Genomic DNA, 22,500 nt, shown 5'->3' with positions numbered 1-22,500 from the left:
GGCTCTGAAGGAGTACTTTACAAAAATTACATATCACAATATAATGGTTCAATATTTACGTTCATACACATTTTGTATTTCTACTGTATTACTGCGGTAATCCTAATTTTTTTGGCCAGAAAAGTATTCCTTCAAATATCAATTGATTTACATGACTTTCACCTTGACAAAAAAATCTCAAACCCGAAACTTCACGAAAATCTTTTAAGAAAGTCCCAGGTTTGAGAGTTTTTGCCTAGATGAGGGTCATTAAATAGATCGATAGTTGAAAGACGAGTTTTCTGGCCAAATTTTTAAATACGTGTTTTTTCTTTCAGAGTTTCGGAAGATTAGGCGTTACAGGGGTTTCTTCTGTCCTTAATGAAGTACTGGCAAACTTGTCAGTCTAATCCAAAATGGTGTCTGGCACTGTTTTATATCCTGTCAGGAATGCGGGGCTACTCTCGAGGTTTGGACATGGGAATACAAACAACGGACCAAGTCTTTGTATTGAAGTTGAACTGTTACAATTTTATATATATATATATATAATTTATAAAAACAAAACCCATGAAATAATAGTATCAACATTTTGATAAAAGGAGATATTTATAAAACATTTCAAGTATAATTATGATCAACTTCTACAAGTTTGTTACAAGCGTTAGCTCTCATCAGCTAACCCTTGAAACAATATTGTAGAAGTTGATCATAATTATACTTGAAATGTTTATATATATATATATATATATATATATATATATATATATATATATATATATATTTTATATATATATATATATATATATGTGACCCTCCGTCTCAAAACGGTATTATGTCGGGATGATTCAGACCCCAGAAAGTGAATTTAGAGAAAGAATGATGAGAAATTGGACCTTAGAAGTTTTTGTAAAGCAAGAAATATTATTTCTACTCCAGCATGACGTGGGGAAAGTAAACCCAAGTATTATATTTGCGGCAATGAATTCAATTTATCTAACCGAGGGTATCCCGACATAATACCGATTTGAGACGGCGGGTCACATATATATATATATATATATATATATATATATATATATGTGTGTGTGTGTGTGTGTGTGTGTTAAAGAGAGAGAGAGAGAGAGAGAGAGAGAGAGAGAGAGAGAGAGAGAGGCAACTCCCCTTTACCATATAGCATATGATATTTGATAATTTCTATAGAAATATATAAATCATATTGACAAACACAATATACGTATTAATTACTTAATACATAGATATCAATTTAACAGAAATATTTTCTATATCAACACAATTAAATATTGTAAGCTGAGTTAAACACCAACCGCATAAAATGTCAGATTCTTTTTTAAAAAGTAGTCCTTCAGAGGCATAAGGCCCACGGAGTCGTAGTTAATCCCGGTTTCTATAGCGTGTACCAGACAATAGCAATTACTCGCTATTTTTGGATATGACGTTAGTCTATTGCAAAGTAACTTTCGTCAGATCTGACAGACCCACCAACCCAATCACCACTGGGTGGACAGGGGGATCAGAAAACAAATAAATCTCCACTGCACCCGGGATCGATATCGGTCCCTTTGCGTGTGAAGCGAGTGCTCTATCAACTGAACTATTGGGACCCCTGTCAGTCTCTTGAGTCAATCCTTTATCTTATAGATAGTATGCGCTTGGCTAAGAAGCTCGTAACATTGCCATCCGGAGGTATAACGGACCAACACACAAAACTATGTGTAACCATGAACTTTTATAGTTTGATTAATACAGCTTAGTGAGAAGTACTCATAAACGCGGATGGCAAAAAACAATAACAAAGACTCGATTGACGTCATCTTCATTCTATCTAGAGTATTTTAGAACAATAGGCTTCAACAGTTGTGACGTCACTTCCCTCGTAATGACGCATAGTAACTTAGTAACTGGTTCTAAACTATCAGAACAATGGCGGACGCCCTTATGAAATACTTCTTCGACGAGCATAAAAGTGTATCAAGAGGAGAAAAAACATTATAAATATGATCATGTTTTGACTTTTATACATTCTGATCACATAACATGTGAAAAAGCTTTAGGCAGCATGAAGAATAAAAAGTACCGATTTTATTTCTTTAGAACGTGACATCAGACTATTGAATCCTTTGCAATGATAATAACAACAGCAGCATCAGAACCAATGACAAGGGCATAACAATAATAAATGAAACAAAATATTTTTTAAAACCCCTTCTTATCAACAGGGGGCGAAGTGGCCCAGTGGTTAAGGCATTGCACTGTGATCCGGAAGTTCCCGGGTTCGAGCCCCGCCCCGCTTCAGGCACTTTCGTTTTTTATTTTCCTTGAGAAAGACGATTAACCCCAAATTCGGTCACTTGGACAACATTTTTGATTCCTGTTGACGTCATACATCTTGTTTGATGGATTATCTATATTATTCCTTCGCGGAATGCGTAGGCGACGGTATCGTATGATGCCGTGGCGGAAGGGCGTACATTTTTTCCCCTTATCAACAACAGGAATATCGTCATATTCGTTACGATCGATGTCAACTTACTTGTAGGTTTGACAACCCTAATAGACCCTTAGATAACCACGCCTCTCGGACTGCCGTCATTATGTAAACAATGAAAGTGATTAGTAAACATAGCAAACTTCACAGGTTTTTGCTATCGGTGGTATGTGTATGTAAAATACCTACTGTTCTTCCGCTTGGTAAATAAAACCAATAGACAGTATGCGCTTGGCTAAGAAGCTCACAACATTGCCATCTGGAAGTATAACGGACCAACACACAAAACTGTGTGTAACCTTGAACGTTTATAGTCTGGATAATACAGTTTTGTGAGAATTACTCATAAACGCGGATGGCAAAAACAATAACAGAGACCTGAGTGACGTCAACTTCGTTCTACATATACAGAAATCTATGTGTAAACTTTAGCGTTTATAATAATATGATCGAGAAAATCGTGTGATAACTAGTCACCCATTTGGCGGTATGAAAAAAATAACAATGATCAGAGAAAGGTCGAATTCATTCACTTTATTGTTTATAAACAACCAACTTTGTTTATCTGAACGTGTGAAGATGTGTCACAATTGGATTCAGTAGTCTGATGTCACGCGCCCGGCAACGGCGGCCATCTTGGTTCTAAACAAAGAAAATCTTTACTTTTTATTCTTCATGCTGGCGAGAACTTTTCATTCCCTTTTCATATGCTTTGTGATCAGAATGTGTAAAAGTCAAAACATGATCAAATTGATGGGTTTTTTTTTCCTCTGGATACGCTTTTAAGCTCGCCGGAGAAATATTTCATACGGCGTCCGCCATTGTTCCGATAGTTTAGAGCCAGTGTTACTAAGTTACCATACGTCATTAGGAAGGAAGTGACGGTACGACTATTGAATCCTATTTCCATTCTTTGATTGGTCAAAAATCTACTGGTTAATTGGATTCAGTAGTCTGATGTCACACCGCCCGGCAACTGCGGCCATCTTGGTTCTAAACAAAGAAAATCATTACTTTTTATTCTTCATGCTGGCTAGAACTTTTCATATGGCTTGTGATCAGAATGTGTAAAAGTCAAAATATGATCAAATTTATGGGGGTGGGGGGGGGGGGGTTTCCTCTGGATACGCTTTTATGCTCGCCGAAGAAATATTTCATATGGGCGTCGGCCATTGCTTCGATAGTTTAGAGCCAGTGTTACTAAGTTCCATGCGTCATTAGGAAGGAAGTGACGTTACGACTGTTGAAGAGTATTGTATTGGGCCATTGTTGTTGTAATTGGAAATAATACTCTCAAACCAACGCAAAATATTGTCCATTACTACAATGTTAAAAATCAAGCCCATAATTGTGCTCGGATATCAGACCTGCAAATATGTGCACGTCAGTTACGATACAATATTTTTTTATTTATTATTCAAATCTAGATCTAACTTGTTTTGAACATCACGAAAATTGAACAAAGTACTTTGTTATTCGAAAAAAAAACAACTTGAGCTTTTATATAGAGCAATATCCACTAAATGTACTCTACTCATTGTACAAACGTTCCCTGACCAACAGCAACACATAACATGAAGAACAAGACATGACGTCTGTTAGGCGATATTACAATTTTTTTTCCGACAGATACAAAGCAGTCAACGGCCACGTACTCATTTTACACATGAGTACGGTGAGAGAATTTGAGTAAAGAGCCTTTTCCAAGGACTCAACCATGCGCCGAGCGAGGCTGAACCCAGGACCTTCCGATCCGAAGGCGAGTGTCATAACACAAGGCCACATAACCGCATTTATAAGAACTTAATGATCTTTTGCAAAGCTCATTTACTTTAAGAAAATTATGTTTAGCATGTTTTTTTAATTGTTTTTGGGATTGAGTTTTAAAAATCAATTGTTCTTTTCAGCAGGTATTGAATTTCCCCTTAGGGGAAGGTTGTCTTTAGGGTCTATTCCAAGGGAAGACTGGTATAACCTAGGCGTTAGCCGCAGTACAGTGCTGCAAAATGAGCTGGGGCCAGGTGACTTGCTTAAGGTCACACAGCGCAGCGGGTAATATTCCAACACGGTACCTGTTTCGGGTACGACGCGAAGACCATGCCTCCGAGCGACGCTTTCAGGAAAACCGACAATGGTAGGTAAGGTAGTGCGGCTATGTAGTCCAGTGGTATGACACTCGCTTTAGGATAGGAAGTTCCTGGGTTCGACCCTCTCTCGGCGCATAGTTGAGTTCTTGGAAAAGACTCTTTACTCAATTTCTCTCATCATATTCAGGTGTAAAATGAGTACCTGTTCGTTAATAGCGTTGTCTCTGTCGGGGAATGTTTTTTTTTATTATTGCCTAACAGGCGTCCTTCTTTATGTTACGTGTTGCTGTTGGTCAAGGACCTTTTGTAAAGCGCCTTGAGCCCGTTTTGTGGATTTTACGCTATATAATGCTCAACTTTTTTTTTTTTTAGGAAAGGGTTAAATATCTCATTTTATTTATGACACTCACATGTATTTGATGCTCTTCTCTTTGTTCATCCATTGCAGGTATTGAGAATTGACTTTATAAAGGGGCCTTGGAAGAAAAATCACATAAGAAAGGTTTCTTCTGTGCTATTGTTTTTACTTTCCCTTTGTGGTTTATACCGAAGCTGGCATTTTAAAAATATTTGCACACAGTGTAATTTCTCCAGTAAAAGAGAAAAATTAGGGAGCAGGCCGACGTGCACGTATTTGCAGGTTTGATAACCCAATTCTTTATGGGCTCATTGTTGTAATGGAAATTTTTTAAAAATCGACGCAAAATATTGTCCACAACAACAATTTTAAACTAAGCCCATAAGCGGATTCGGATGTCAGACACCTGTATATTATGTACACGTCGGAGCAGGCACAATTGAAAGATAAAATTCTAAAAAAGGTGTAAATGAAACAATATCATCAAAGCAAGAAATAAAAATACAAGAAGAAAAAAACATCCCCAACAAATCAGTCTGCATCGACGAGGGCTGTCTTTTAGGGATTTTTTTTTCTTGTATTTTTCTCTTTCGTTGTCTGGCACTGTGTCATACACACTTTTTCAGTCTTTCTATTTCTATACTTGCAAATAAAAAAGTTCACAGAGCTATCGATATATTTTGATTAATTTATAAAATCAAAAATTTACACTTGATTATTGACTGAGTCATATCCAAAAGTTGAATTTTTGAAGTTGGAAAAAATAAAACGGAAACGAAACAAAACTTAGCCACACTATTGAATATATTATTATTTACAGAACAATATTGAAATCAAAACAATCACTAGAGGTAGATCCAAATTCCCTTCCACAAAAATTTATTCCTTCCTTAATGATTCTCTGTGTACATTAGTGCCCAAACACGATCATTATATAACGTGTTCCGAGTACCCCCCCCCCCCCCCCAACGTCCCATACGAAATCTTTCCTCTGATCAAGGCCTATGTCGATCGTTCCTACTCAACCGTACCCATTCCTACCCAAACAGATTACTGTTTAAATGGCGACTGGCTACCTAAGGTGCCTACAGGTGTATGTCATAAAAATGAATAGACACAACAAACAAAAATAATCGAGCTTTTATATAGAGCAATATCCACTAAACGTGTTCAAAGCGCTTTACAAAGGGCCCAGGACCAACAGCAACACATAACTGGTAGAACAGTTTCGACAGAGACAACGCTGTTAACTGTCAGGTACTCGTTTTACACCTGAGTACGGTGAGAGAATGTGAGTAAAGAGCTTTTTCTAATGACTCAACTATGCGTGGAGCGAAGTTCGAACCCAGGACATTCCGTTCGAAAGCGAGTGTCATACCACTAAACCACATAATCGACAGATATTTTCTTTTACAAAGTTAAATGTGACTCGTAGCGCCATTATCGATGGCCCAGATAAAGAAAATGAAGTTTAATTCGGTTTTTTTTTTTTATTAAATAGTCCTTCAGAGACATAAAGGGGGTCCCGGTAGCTCAGTTGGTAGAGCACTCGCTTCACACGCAGAGCAGAGACTGAGATCGATCCCGAGTGCAGTCGAGACTTTTTCCTGGCCTTGCCCTGTCCACCCAGCAGTGAATAGGTAGCTGAATCTGTTAGATTTGGTGGAAAGTACTATGCGATAGACTAGCGTCCTATCCAAATGATAGCCAGTAATTCATACTGTCCGTTTCGTTCTCTTCTTCTTTTTCTTCTTCTTCTTCTTCTTCTTCTTCTTCTTCTTCTTCTTCTTCTTCTTCCTTTTTAATCCGTAACGTCAAATTTTGAAATAAAACATGTTGATACAATCGGTCACAGATAAGGTTTTAAATATTTGTTTATATGTTTGCTACGTTTTCCTAGAACTGAACTCATAAAATGACACCCGTTCCGAGGCCCGCACATAACAAAGATCCTCTTTGTAAAATATAACGTGGCCTTTGCCATTAAATTGATACAATCAGGGATTTTACTTCCATTCAACAAACGCTTCCCTTGTCTCTCTAAGGCTTGGTGTCCATACAATTAAGACCTTGAAGATCAAAGCAAGACTATAAATTCTCTAAAAGGCCTCGCCTTTCCATGAATTTAAATACGTCGACTCCAATTCTAACGTGCTTTAAATAAACATGTATTTAAATTTTGACAAGAAAACTCTTCCTTCAACTATTGATCTATTAGTAGTAGTAGCAAATTCGTCAACTCAGTTTCTAAAGTCTTCCTCCGCCCTAAGGATGGTTTCGTAGCCACCTTCAAGTTTAGTGACTGGACAGTGGAGGACGACGTGATCGCTGGTCTCTAGGGCTGCCTGACATCTATTAAAATGACCCTTATCTTGTCAAATATTTTCAAAAACAAGGACTCGCCTGATCAATCGAGCCATCACAGAAAACCATGTGTAAACATTAACGTTTATTGAGCGAATCTAGTGAGAACTAATCACATAACAAGCGGTCGAAAAAAATAAAACAAAGAACACAATAATATCATCTCTTTCGTTATATTGTTTGTAAACAAGTAGCTATATTTTTGTCCGAGCAGGATAAGAGTGTGTCATAAATCCCGCGTTTTGATTGGTCAAAAATAAACTTGATAATTCTCTTCTACCCTTTTAATCCCTATGTCAATGGGCTTATATCATATTCCTCACTTTAGTATAAAAAAACAACGGTTGTGTTTGTGTAAATTTATGACTGCTCATCTGCCAAAATATTCTTTCTGATACAAATTCTATCAATTCTTTGTTTTGGATACAATGAGGGTACGCCATTAAATGTGGGACGATATGTCGTAGGCATATGCATGATACTTCTCCTTCTCCTTCAAGTGCGTGGTTATGAAAACACACAGGCCATTGTATCACGGGGTGTCTCTCCTGTCAAAGACTTCGCTAATGTGGTTACCTCTTGTTATCCAAGCTTGAAGATTTAGGCAGTTACACAGATCAGAAATGCACGTTTCGGGTTTCCCCTTTATCAACAAAACAGGACGAATGAAACACTACAGACAAATGGCATAATGTGGTAGTGGCGTTGTTAAAATGAATATTCATCTCAACAACGCCACTACCACATTATCTCATTCGTCTGTAGTGTTTCATTCATCCTGTTTTGTTGATAAAGGGGAAACCCGAAACGTTCATTTTCAGATATCGATCGGTTTAAATGACCCTCATAATATTGGCGATAACTCTCAAAATTGGGACCTGGCGAAGACTTCCACACTGTCACAGGTTTGAGAGATTTTGCCAGGATGAGGGTAAGTTAAATCGATCGAAATTTGAGTTTTCTAGTCCAATTCTAAAATAAGTGTTTTTCAGAGTTCGGCAGTTAACGGATTAATCAAAATTACGTACTTTTTTATCTTCACATTCGGCTGGTGTGAACTTTTGGGGGGAAAAGTAAAGAATATCGACTTACAACCATTTACACTTCCTTGACTGACCTCAGCACTTTGAATACCCAATGAGAAATGACCGTAACGGATAAATGAGGTCATCATTATTGTTTGGCCCATGAAGCTGAGGACGGGGAGGATTCAGTTCGTGACAAGAAATGGGGGGGGGGGGGATGTACTTTAACTATAATCATGACTGGCCGCTTTTTCTACAGCAGATACTTCTGCTCCTCCTCCTCCTCCTCCTCCTCCTCCTCCTCCTCCTCCTCCTCCTCCTCCTCCTCCTTCTCCTCCTCCTCCCCCTCTTCCTTCTTCTTCTTCTTCTTCTTCTTCTTCTTCTTCTTCTTCTTCTTCTTCTTCTTCTTCTTCTTCTTCTTCTTCATTATTACAACACCATCATCATCATCATCATCACCATCATCATCATCACCATCATCATCACCATCATCATCATCATCATCATCATCATCATCATCATCATCATCATCATCATCATTTTGGTTGGGTGGAATCTTAATCAATTGATGTTTGTAGTAAAATTGTTCTGGTCAGAATCTTTTATTAATGCATATTTTTCTGGGTACGACAAAGATAATGTCTATACTCAATCATTAACTTTGGAGATTCCTTATAACGTTCACGTCACGAAACCCATTCCTGATCTCTGGTCAATGCTCTCTGACTGTCCTCAGGACTGGAATTGTTCTAATCCTTCAGTGGTCAGTGGTCAATGGTCAGTTTGTTACTGCCGCGTACTGACAAAACACCTTTTTTCCTTTTTAGTTAGAAAACTTTTACTTAATATATGACCCACCAAATCTTACAGGGGGTCCCGAAAGCTCCGTTGGGAGAGCACTCGCTTCACAAGCAAAGGGACCAAGATCGATCCCGGGTGCAGTCGAGGTTTTTTCCGACCCCCCCCCTCCCTCCTGACTACCCAGCAGTAAATGGGTAGCTGAGTCTGTTAGATCTGGCGGAAAGTACTTTGCGGTAGACTAGCGTCCTATCCAAAGGGTAGCAAGCAATTGCTATTGTCCGTTTGTGCTTTAGAAGCCGGGATAAACTTCGGCTCCATGAGCCTCATGCTCTGAAGGACTACTTAGAGAATCTTACAGGTAGTTATTCGGACCGAAGCTAAAAAGTGATTTAAAGTTAAAATTATCCGAAATTTCAAATTTTAGGGGGTGGGGGGGGGGGGTTGAGTTAAAGAAACGGCAATAATTCTCCTCGGTTTTCAGCATCTGTTCATCCGACACAGTTTTTTAGATTGGATATCATTTTCGAATGTGGATTCAAAAAGAACAAATTTCACCTAAGTTCATATTTTCTATTGTGAAGTCATTCAATAACAGAATTCATGTTTGTATTTACCGGTATCATTTAATACATTTTTTAAATGGAAGATGGCGTTGATTGAAAAGCCTCCTTCTTCTGGAGCCAGGTGGAGGGTGTCGCATCAATGCTAGTCAGTCCCGTGGTCAATTTCCATCACGGCAAAAGCAAAAAGACAAAACGTGTTTATCCTCTATTGTTTTCTGACACTTCACTATAACAGAATAGGTTTTTAACGTGTTTTTATAACGCTACCATACCTCTAATGGAACCCAGGACCTTCCCCAGTTGAGGTAGCCTGATTTTTTTGTGATTTTTTCTTTTGTTTCTTGTATTTTTCTTTCTTGCCTTGTCTGACACCTTACATACACACTTGTTCAGATCCCTCCTAAGGCTGCTTTTATTGCCTTTTAATATTTTGTTCCTTTTTATTCTTAAATAATAATAAACTAAATATAGAATTATTGATTGACAGACTCTCAATTGTCACAAATAATGGCGGTGTGATTTATCGTGGTGTCAATTGAAGCCAATATTACCGATACAAGGGAGGTAATCACTCGATATTCCATTGTATCATGTAAACACGATTTCCTCCTGGAAGAAATATTATGTGACCCGTGGTCCCAAATTGGTTTAATGTTGAAGTAAACATGATACTTAAAAGTGAGTTCATTGTAAAATTGGGAAGTCTGGCTTCTATTTTTATGTTGATAAAAATGAATAATATGGGGGTTTTTTTTGTAGGCTGTAAAAAATCCCCACCAAAAATTACATACTGATCAGTTTTCATTTTATTTCATATTAGCCCTGTTCAATTGTTACTGTTATCCACACATAATTTGAGTGACTATTATCAGGTTTACAGTACGTGGGCTGATCCCTTAAATCTGCCGTCATAATATAAAGGGGTGTATGACATTTAGAGCACTACTTTAGATCAAAGAAAGCCGCCATATGACTTTTGGAGCACTGTTTTTGATAATTTTTAAACCTCTCATGTCACATTTCGAGCTCTCTTCTTTTTTCCACCGCTTGTATCGATAGTCATTTCGATTATTTCACCATTTTAATCTGCTGTCGATATATTAGATGACAGACAGTTGAAGCACTTTGAATATTTTGGAGAAAAAAAAAACCATTTCCTTTTTTCACCTCTTGTATCCATAATCATTTCGATTATTTCACCCTTTTAATCTGCTGTGAATATATATGACAGACAGTTGAAGCACTTTGAATATTTTGGAGAAAAAAAACAATTTACTTTTTCCACCGCTTGTAACGATAATCATTTCGATTATTTCACCCTTTTAATCTGCTGTCGATATATTTATTATATGACAGACAGTTGAAGCACTTTGAATATTTTTGAAAAAAACAAACTTTTTCCTTTTTCCACCGCTTGTATAGATAATCATTTCGATTATTTCCTTTTAATCGACATATATGACAAACAGTTGAAACACTTTGAAAATTTTTGGAAAAAATATTACTTCCTCCCTTCGTTTTAACAGGCTTGGGCTGTCTTAGGTTTTGAGGCCTCATAAGAAATGTATAATGTTTTAAAGATAAATGATTATGAAATGAAAAATGGCAGGTAAAAGCATTGGTGAATTCCAATCATAATATCCGTTTGATTTGATTTTGACAGCCTCGTTCTTACCGCATTCATCCAATATAATGTTTGAATTAACTCTTATTAATTGTTAATTATGCTCGTGCAATTCAAAATAATGTGAAGACATTGTGATTATGAATGAACTTTCATCTATTGCCTGTATGTTTGTTGTTGTATTGATTCGTATTTTGCATTGTAAGTACATGTTTAACTACTGTACTGTCTGTACACAGTACACGGTCACAATTCATTGAGCTGCGATCAAGTAATTAACAGACAATTTGTTTATATCGCTGTGTCAAATCCATCGCTCGATATACTGGTGCTCCAAATGTCATACAGCTATTTTACCTTATTTTCGACAGTGCTCCAAATGTCACAGTAGTATTTTACCTTATTTTCGACAGTGCTCCAAATGTTATAGTAGTTTTTACCTTATTTTCGACAGTGCTCCAAATGTCACAGTAGTATTTTACCTTATTTTCTACAGTGCTCCCAATGCATGTTTTGAAATAACTGGTGCTCCAAATGTCAATCTCCCATACAAAGAATAGCAAATCGGTAATTGAGTAGGATGGAGTTATTGACACTGTCACATTCTTGGCAAACTGGGTTTCGTGACTCTATGTCAATAAATAAATGTATATTTACAAAAATAAGATAAACAATTTGATAGATTAAAGATATGTGAGCAAACGGGTTTTTTTTTTTTAAAGATCTCCTTTAACCCTCTCCTTACCAGCCATTTTCAGGATTTTCTCCAAAACTTCACACCCAACTAACACAAAAATAGATTTTTATCACCCAAACAGAATAGCATTAAGTTCTTGCCATATATTATTTCTTTAGCAAAACATGCTCTACAAAACACTGTTCATTTTCTTAAATTTTATGATGTACAAAAGAAATTTGAATAAGAAAAATGTTGGTTGTATCGTAACGAATGTGATTTTGAATTTCCTATCGTTGGTAAGGAGAGGGTTAAAAAATGTTGTTTGTTTTTGGGGTTTTTTTTTCACAATATGCGACCCTTTGTCTTAAGACTGCAGGAATGCTTTCAACCATCGATGGTAAACACAACTAAGTGGTACCTAACCCTATACTGGATATGAAGAATACTGAAATACGTAAGACTTATTGACCCCAGCAAAATCAATAAAAAGTCATGATAGATTTTTTAAGTAGATGTTAAAACTATGAAAAAAAAAATGAAAGCCAAAATAACTATTGACCTCTATGATCCCTTTTATTTCTGTCTGTTTTTTTTTTGGTTTGGTTTGTTTTTTTTTCTTTTGTTTGTTTTTGTTGTTTTGTTTGTGTGGTTTTTTTTGGTTTTTTTTAGTAGTTTTTTTTTGTTTTGCTTTGTGTTGTTTTTATTAATATAATTGATTTTGTTTTATTCGTAACAAACATAGTACGAGTATCTTATACTGCATCTTTTTATTTGCATAGTTTCATCTATTAACAACATATTTACGTATATCTTAAGACGAATTTTATCATCGACTCACTGTTTTGTTTGTGTGGGGTTTTTTTCTGGGGGGGGGGGGGGGGGAGGGGGTTTAGTAGGTTTTTGTTGTTTTGATTTGTTTTGTTTTTATCAATATTATTGATTTTGTTTTATTCGTAACAAACATAGTACGAGTATCTTATACTGCATCTTTTTATTTGCATAGTTTCATCTATTTACAACGTATTTACGTATATCTTAAGACGAATTTTATCATCGAATCGCTGTTTTGTTTGTGTGGGGTTTTTTTCTGGGGGGGGGGAGGGGGGTTTAGTAGGTTTTTGTTGTTTTGATTTGTTTTGTTTTTATCAATATTATTGATTTTGTTTTATTCGTAACAAACATAGTACGAGTATCTTATACTGCATCTTTTTATTTGTATAGTTTCATCTATTAACAACGTATTTACGTATATCTTAAGACGAATTTTATCATCGACTCACTGTTTTGTTTGTGTGGGGTTTTTTTCTGGGGGGGGGAGGGGGGTTTAGTAGGTTTTTGTTGTTTTGATTTGTTTTGTTTTTATCAATATTATTGATTTTGTTTTATTCGTAACAAACATAGTACGAGTATCTTATACTGCATCTTTTTATTTGCATAGTTTCATCTATTTACAACGTATTTACGTATATCTTAAGACGAATTTTATCATCGAATCGCTGTTTTGTTTGTGTGGGGTTTTTTTCTGGGGGGGGGGGGGGGGAGGGGGGTTTAGTAGGTTTTTGTTGTTTTGATTTGTTTTGTTTTTATCAATATTATTGATTTTGTTTTATTCGTAACAAACATAGTACGAGTATCTTATACTGCATCTTTTTATTTGCATAGTTTCATCTATTTACAACGTATTTACGTATATCTTAAGACGAATTTTATCATCGACTCACTGTTTTGTTTGTGTGGGGTTTTTTTCTGGGGGGGGGGGGAGGGGGGGTTGGTAGGGTTTTGTTGTTTTGATTTGTTTTGTTTTTATCAATATTATTGATTTTGTTTTATTCGTAACAAACATAGTACGAGTATCTTATACTGCATCTTTTTATTTGCATAGTTTCATCTATTAACAACGTATTTACGTATATCTTAAGACGAATTTTATCACTGTTTTGTTTGTAAGTTTGTTTTTTTTTTTTTTTTTTTTTTTTTGGGGGGGGGTTAGTAGGTTTTTGTTGTTTTGATTTGTTTTGTTTTTAGTAATATAATTGATTTTGTTTTACTCCTAACAAACATAGTATCTTATACAGCATCTTTTTATTTGCATAGTCTCATCTATTAACAACGTATTAATTTAAGTATCTATATCTGAAGACGAATTTGTATCATCGACTCACCGACACTTTGATAGACAATTTCGGTATTAACCAGTTAACTGCCGGCCTCTGGAAAGACACGTATTTAAAATATTGGCCAGAAAACTCCTTATCTAAAGATCGATCGATTAAAAGACCCTCATCTTGGAAAAAAAAACCCTCTCAAATCTGGGACCTCGCGAGGTATTCCATCAAATCCCAGGTTTGGGGTTGTTTGTCAAGATAAGGGTAATTTAAATCGATCAAGTTTTGAAGGGCCAGTTTCCTGGCCAAAATTTTAAATTACGTGTCCTTCCAGAGTACAGCTGTTAACTAGGAGTAATGGCAATTAGTCGAAAACAAATTGAGCCCAAAGCGAATCGTTTCGATGTGTGGCTTACAACCTCAACCTGGTTAACGTTTTAATAAGGCCGGGTTTAGTACATAGATTCGGCTATAGCATTCTTCTTCTTTTCCTCTTTCAGCTTATCCCACATTTTGCAGGGTTGCCTTTATGGATGCCACATCCCCATGCATCTCGGTTCACAGCATCATCTTCCCCCAGGCCCAGTTCATTTATATCGTCTTTTACCCTATCCAACCATCAAGCGTCCCTTTTTCCTCTTTCCCGCTAATTGTATATCCAATACTTTCCTTCCCACGTCCTCCCCCTCTCGTTTCTTAACATGTCCGAACCATTTCAATCAATCTTCTCTCATCTTTTTTTATACATTCTCTACTTCAGTCTCCCATAGTGGGCAGGGAAGTGCATACTGTGTCTTCTATCCCCGTATATCTGATTTCCAACTTGCATTCTGTCTTTGTCTTGGAATGAGATTACTTGGTTTTGTCCTGGCCCTGGCCGGATCCTGGCTGGGAGGGAAACAGTCAAGTGCATAGTTATTGTTTTGGGAGATGATATGTTTTTCCTTGTAAATTATCTCTCTGTTATGAGTTATTATATTTGTAATTTTGAATTTATATTGTAAGCATTTGAGTGTATTCAGCTTAGTGGGGACCGTGCTTGTGTCCAGATGAGACTTATTGGAGATCTCAAACTTAGTACATTGATGGTATGCTCTTGGAATATACATCTGATCTCTATTTGTTACCAATTCCCCTTTGTCTTACTTTTTCTTGAATGCTTTAATTGTAATTCTATAACTTTTTACTTTCCCATTTTCTTCCTTTTTACTTGCGGTGATATAACCTAAAAGCGTTGCAAGCGCCGTAAAACCCTTAAAAACAAAAACATCTACTTCAGTCAACCTTCGAATTCAAAGATTCGGCTATAGCATCGTGTGTAGTAACATTCAAAATGGCATACTATAAAAGATTATGAATCTGTGACAATGCTGAAAAACATTGTACGCCTGCCAATATCAGATGATCGTCATTCACATTCAAGCAAAGAGTATTGTGTCATAAATATGTCAATATTTCGCTAGATATAAAATAATGAATGTAATCATAATAAAAAGTGAATTGGGGTATCTACACGTCAACTCAACAGTAGGGGATAACACTGCTCATGGCAAACGGTCTTTTTTTAAATCTTGAGCTTTTATTTAGCGCAATATCCCCTCAAAGAGCGACACACACACACACACACACACACACACACACACATATATATATATATTATATATATATTATATATATATATATTATACAGAGAGAAAGAGAGAGAGGGGGAGAGAGAGAGAGAGAGAGAGAGAGAGATAAAGAGAGAGAGAGAGTAAAATAAGAAGAAAGCGGAAGAGTGAAGGAGAGGTTGGAAAAGAGAAAGGGGTGGGGGGGGGGGGGGGGGCGAGATGGAGAGAGAAAAAGATTGAAAAGTGCAATTCATAAATGTAAAGAGCCCTGGGCCATTATATGAAGCCTTTGTATTGCGATTATCATTACATGGGCAAAACGCGATCAATAGTCCTAGCTATCACCAATATTTTAAAGAATTGAACAAGTGCGTATGAAAGGTGCCAGACCTTGACTAGGGATCGAACCTCAGAACTTCTGATTACCGATCAGACGTGCTACTACTACAACTACTACTACTACTACTACTACTACTACTACTACTACTACTACTACTACTACTACTACTACTACTAATAATAATAATAATAATAATAATAATAATAATAATAATAATAATAATAATAAACTATAATAATGATGATGATAATAATGATAATAATAATAATAATAATAATAATAATAATAATAATAATAATAATAATAATAATAAATAATGGTGATGTTGATGATGATGATGATGATTATGATGATGATGATGATGATGATGATGATGATGATGATGATGATGATGATGATGATGATGATAAAAATAATAAATGATACTTGCTGAGTACTTTCTATGAATTAAAAATCTAAAAGTGCTTTATAGATATAAAATTACGTTACGAACACAAGTAGTCAAGTTGAACATGGAAACAAAGAACATATTATTGCTAAAATAATAGTATTCGAACATTGCAGTCGACATGGTGTAAAAAGTCGGTTTTTAAATCAGATTGAAAGTTTTGAGATATTCTTGATTTCTCTAATGGGTTGAGGTAGGGCTTTCTAGAGTTTAGGGCCATAATGTTGAAAAGAGCGATCACCAAAAGATTATAGATGAGATTATGAGGACAGAAGAGAAGAGTCAGAAAATCGTTTTGGTCTTACCTGGCGTACACGAAATACTGGGAAGCTGAGGGATACCCCGTCATCTTTGAGACGATTTCTCATCACATTCATCGTCTTCATCGTCGTCGTCGTCGTCATTATTATCAATTAAACCCCATAATTGTTATAAATCTATTTAAACCATTGTCACTTTCACAGAATAAGTTTAACAGAAATTATGTTAAAGTTGTCAAAGAAAAGTCAACCTTGAAAAAGAATCAAAACGACATGACATCCTTAATAAATCATGAATTATTTGTCATCAAGATCAAGTAGATCTGTGAACATCGACGTGCGCATATTAGCAGGTCTGATAACCGAACGCAATTATGGTCTATATTTAACTTTGTTGTAATGGACAACATTTTGAATTTTGTTAGTTTGAGAGTATTTCCATTACTACAATGAGCCCATAATAATTTGGGTTATCAGACCTCTAAATAAGCGTACGTCGGTTTCATATTACACTTTTCAAGCTCTTTAACTTACATCAGCGCCTGCTCTCGAAATTATTAACAAGAAATGAAGTGAGTAGGAAAGTGCCAGAAGACAATAGAGAATAAAAATTTGCAATATGAAAATATTCAGTTTTGTTTTTGCTACCGGTCCGTGAAATTTTGTTCTCATTTTTACCGGTGAAAAGAGTGGGAACTATTGATCTAGAACGAATAGGGATCGTTGTTTTGGCCTTTTGTCATTAAATCATGAAGTGACAATAATTTCGAGAAGTGAGTGGAGCAGACACTTATGTTGATGATAACAATAAATGAAGTGAGTAGGAAAGTGCCAGCAGACAATAGAGAATAAAAATTTCGCGGCGGCGATGGGGGCTCGAACCCGCGACGTTAGTGGTACAACAACTCCGCCTGGCCGGGGAGAGCGTGACTTTACTGTATACGAGTGGCGGATAGCTCATACGGTAGAGTCACTCTCTCCCCGGCCAGGCGGAGTTGTCGTACCAGTAAGGTCGAGGGTTCGAGCCCCCATCGCAGTCACGAAATTTTTATTCTTTATTGTCTGCTGGCACTTTCCTACTCACTTCATGTCCTATTATTATCAACATAAGTGCCTGCTCCAGTCACTTCTCGAAATTGTTGTCACTTTCTAATTTAATGACAAAAGGCCAAAATTACGATCTCTATTCGTTCTAGATCAATAGTTCCCACTCTTTTCACCGGTAAAAATGAGAACAAAATTTCACGGACCGGTAGCAAAAACAAAACTGAATATTTTCAAATTGCAATAGACTTAAATTTAAAAGCAAATTTAGGATATTGTTATTAAAATCCTACTCATGGCATAATATCGTATCTTTTGAAAGACTAACTAGGACTATGTTTCCTTCCAATGCCTTATATTAAGAAATTAAGGAGCAGGCACCAATGTAAGATAAAAATCTGAACAAGTGTGTGTAAAAGGTGCCAGACAAAGTAAGAAAGAAAAATCGAAGAAGAAAAACCATCCCAGAAAATCAGTCTACGTCGACTGGGGATCGAACCTCAGACTTTCTGATTACCGTCAGACCTTCTGATTACCGTAATTACGGTAATCAGAAGGTCGAAGTTCGATCCCCAGTTAGGTGGACTAATTTTTTGGGATGTTTTTTTTTTCTTCTATTTTTCTTTTTTTTTTTTTTTTGCATTGTCTGGCACCTTTCATACACACTTGTTCAGATCGTTATCCTTTCGTTGTCTTATACTTGACATGATATTAAAACAATCTTGATAAACCGACAGTTGTTTTTGATTATGACAAACATTAATCATATTCGTATCTTAAAGACTTCAATTCTTTGTCGATCAATTTCTTAAATTGGTTAACAGAACCAGTGCTTTTTTGTTTGTTTGTTTGTTTGTTTGTTTGTTTTAAATTGAATGATATCTCAAATGTTAACTATATCATGAACTAACGAACTTTGTTTAAATTTAGTGTTTTAACTTGCTATTACCTCTTGGAAAAACACAAAACAATACAAAACATTCCGTAATGATATATTTTTGTCACGTTACTATCAACAAACGAGACAAACCGACGGTCTGATAACCCAATTTCTTATGGGCTTATTGTAATGGAAATCTCAAAAAAAAAAATAAAAGACGCAAAATATTGTCCATTACAAAAATGTTCAACTAGACCCATAAGTCGAATGTCAGACCTGCATATGTCGATAAAAACAAAATCCTTCAACTGAACATACTTCACAAATAATACACAACAAATTATGATGATATTATTTATATCCTATCAATTTTAGAGAAGACAGGAAAACAATAAAAACGGTACTTTCGATCTGAAAAGCGTGTTGTCTCCCCATTCGCCGACGATCCAAAATTAATGTCTTGCCTCACGACCCAGATATCAACGTTGCCGTAAATGAATATTTATTAGGTCAGCATTGCTTCTATACAATAACAATAACGTGGCTATCAAAACCAAACGAATCCGTTTCACCATTCAGAGAAAAATACTATTTTGTAATTATTTTTTTAGTAAGTTAAAGAGAAAAATATTATCTGTCCTATTTGCCTTCTGAAGGAAGACAGATAGATCAGTTGGTAGAGCACTCACTTCACTCGCAAGGGGCCGAGATCGATCAGATCATTTTCTGACTCCCATGTCCACCCATCAGTGATTGGGTAGCTGGGTCCTCTGAAATATTACTTTTTTTCCTTATAGCGCAATAACTATCAAACATGGGCCATTTAAATTGATCGATAATAGGCTTCAACAGTCGTGACGTTACTTCCCTCGTAATGACGCATAGTAACTTAGTAACTGGTTCTAAACTATCGGAACAATGGCGGACGCCCTTATGAAATACTTCTCCGACGAGCATAAAAGTGTATCCAGGGGAGAAAAACATAAATCTGATCATGTTTTGACTTTTATACATTCTGATCACATGGCATGTGAAAAAGTTCTAGCCAGAATTAGACTATTGAATCCTATTGAAGGACGAGTTTCCTGACCAAATTTTTAAATACGTGTCTTTCCGGAGTGCTGGTTACAATGTTATAAAATTGGAGAAAACAAATGTATAATAGTAATCAAATCACACTGTGTTATATTCCAGTCATTCAATGGCAACGAAGAATTACTACAACCGTATTTTGCTAGGATGACACATATCTACTTCTGACAAAGAAATGAAAACTCATATTAAACATTTGTTGACACGGAAATGGAGCAGATCTAACATGTGTAACTCGTCGTCTAAAAACGGTATTATGTAATAATGTCAATACTAAGAATGGATTTTTTGGAGGGTTTTTTGTTTGTTTGTTTATGATTTTTTTTAAAATGCTCATCTATGCTTTTATCTGTTCTCTCGTTTATGCAACATGTAATCTCCAATATATTGTTACTTATATATTCAATGACATGTAAGGAATATTTTGTTTATTTTAAAGCCCTATAATTGATTATGAGACTAATTGTGAAAATTAAGTTCATTGTCAAATATTTATTTATTTATTTTAAGGTCAATACCGTATGTAAAAGATGGAGATAAATCTAAACTGGCAAAGTGAAGACAAACATTGGGTGTCTCTCATTCCTGAGGTTTTTTTTAAAAAGTTCATTGTCAAATATACAAAAGTTTATGTGAATAATTGGGTAGAAATAGAATAGTCTCAAAAAATACAAATAATATTATATTTCTGATTATCTTAGCTTTAAATTGACATGTTACAACATATTACCGATTCATTTCATGTCTTTCACCAATACTGAATCGACGCGACGGGTCGCCAGTTTACTTTAGACAAAAATGTAAACACTCTTGTAAACCACTTAGGTGGGTACCTTTCGTCACACGAACATGAAGTGCCCTGTATTATGAACATTAAGCATTAGCATTTGTCCATAACGTATGATATTGACTAAAACCTAATTCAAGGTTTACATACAGTACTTTCAATCGTATAAATTTTTAAAAAGGAAAGTATTAACAATGTATGATATCTAGTATTGAATACACCTATCTAATTCAATGTTTACACACAATATTTTCAATAGTATATTATATTTTTTTAAAGGGAAGTACTACTTGTATCAATAGGATTCAATAGTCTGATGTCACGTCCGCCCAGTAATGAGCAGCTTGGTTCTAAACAAAAAAATCGGTACTTTTTATTCTTCATGCTGGCTGGAACTTTTTCACATGTCATGTGATCAGAATGTATAAAAGTCAAAACAATATCAGATTAGTAATTATTTTCTCCTCTGGATACACTTTTATGTTCGTCGGAGAAGTATTTCAAAAGGGTATCCGCCATTGTTTCGATAGTTTAGAACCAGTAACTAAGTTACTATGTGTCATTACGAGGGAAGTGATGTCACGACTGTTGAAGCGTATTGCCCATAATGAATGATAATATTTAATACACAGAAAACTTAATTCGATTTTTACACAGTAGGCTACTTTCAATAATACACACAAAAAAGGGAAAAGTATATAGCACTGTAGACTAGATAAATACGTGCAAGTTGTAAGTTGTTAAATAGTCTTTAAAATATGAAAATGTTGAGATAAGCAAATCATTTGTAGGTATTAGATAGTCACTGTGAATCCAAATCATAAATCATACACAAGTATTGAAGGAAACAGAAGGCAGGAGGTCGTCTGAAATGTAAAATAATGAATTTAGTCTATTTCCCCCGTAGAGTTTTGATACAGATGGAAGGTCTGTTATGTCGCTTGCAAAGTAATGCAGTATTTTGTATTGTATTTTCTATTATGAAATACTACCCGTCGAATGATATGGCGAAATAAGAACGTGAGACAACTTATCAGTAGAGTTTGATAGCGCGCTTTAAAACCAGTAAATGTAATATGGCTGTGTTCATTTAAATGCGACACGACTAAAGGGGAAACATCATTGTTTTTCTTTTTGGAATTCGGAAGAAATGAAAATGTTGTTGTGACTTATTGAACTAAGTGGGGAGAGGGCGGGAGTCCCTATAGCTCAGTTGGTAGAGCACTCGCTTCACACTCAAAGGGACCAAGATCGATCCCGGGTGCAGTCGAGATTTTTTTCTCCAACCCTCTTGTCCACCCAGAGTAAATGGGTAGCTGGGTCTGTTAGATTTGGAGGAAAGTACTTTGCCATGGAGTAGAGTCCTATCGGAATGGTAGCAAGCAATTGCGATTGTCCGTTTCACGCTATAGAAATCGGAATAATCGCCATGGGTCTTACGGCGCTGAAGGACTACTTTATTGAACTAAGGGGTCTTTTACTTTTCAGTCTTCCAACGGGGATGCCGCGTCGTTTTGACAATAATTAGATACGTCGTTTGACAATAATTAGATGTGTGTGAAAGAAATTGAGCTTTTTATATAGCGCAATATCCACTAAAAGTGCTCAAAGCGCTTTTCAAGGGGTCCCTGGCCACAGCAACGCTTAACATGTAAGACGGGACATAACGCCTGCGAGGCGATATTACAATTTTTTCGGACATAGACAACGCTGTTAACGGCCAGGTACTCATATTACACCTGAGTGTGGCGAGAGAATGTGAGTAAAGAGCCTTTTCCAAGGACTCAACTATGTGCCAAGCGAGGCTCGAACTCACGACCTTCCGATCCGAGAGCGAGTGTCATATCACTAAACCACATAGCCGTGAAGTCGATTTTATAGTGTAACGTTCTTTTACCGTGGTCCTCGAGGCAGGCGGATTTTTTGGAATTTTTTTTTCTTGTAT

General features: G+C 36.1%; 2 protein-coding genes across 3 annotated transcripts in view; one reads left to right on the top strand and one right to left on the bottom strand.

The window, feature by feature from the left end:
* The window catches only part of LOC144973457 (uncharacterized), a 45,097-nt gene extending 23,653 nt beyond the window's left edge, over nucleotides 1–21,444 (bottom strand). Inside the window, exons 1-2 of one of the 2 annotated variants that reach the window (XM_078915924.1) lie at nucleotides 21,387–21,444; nucleotides 16,798–17,003 (exon numbers count right to left, since the gene is read on the bottom strand). In XM_078915924.1, the coding sequence (XP_078772050.1) occupies nucleotides 16,798–16,896 (99 nt within the window). In that variant the 5' untranslated portion in view covers nucleotides 16,897–17,003; nucleotides 21,387–21,444. Of the gene's footprint in view, nucleotides 1–4,985; nucleotides 5,164–5,751; nucleotides 5,841–16,797; nucleotides 17,004–21,386 lie in introns of those variants that run through there. The other variant, XM_078915926.1, reaches the window with a different exon arrangement.
* The window catches only part of LOC144973468 (core histone macro-H2A.1-like), a 592,749-nt gene that overhangs the window by 308,780 nt on the left and 261,469 nt on the right, over nucleotides 1–22,500 (top strand). The window lies entirely within an intron of this gene.

The sequence above is a fragment of the Berghia stephanieae genome, chromosome 5 (assembly GCF_034508935.2).
Source record: "Berghia stephanieae isolate SIO BIC M18660-M18661 chromosome 5, UCSD_Bste_1.3, whole genome shotgun sequence".
Classification (NCBI taxonomy): domain Eukaryota; kingdom Metazoa; phylum Mollusca; class Gastropoda; order Nudibranchia; family Aeolidiidae; genus Berghia; species Berghia stephanieae.
This window is presented reverse-complemented; position numbering and strand designations above follow the sequence as displayed.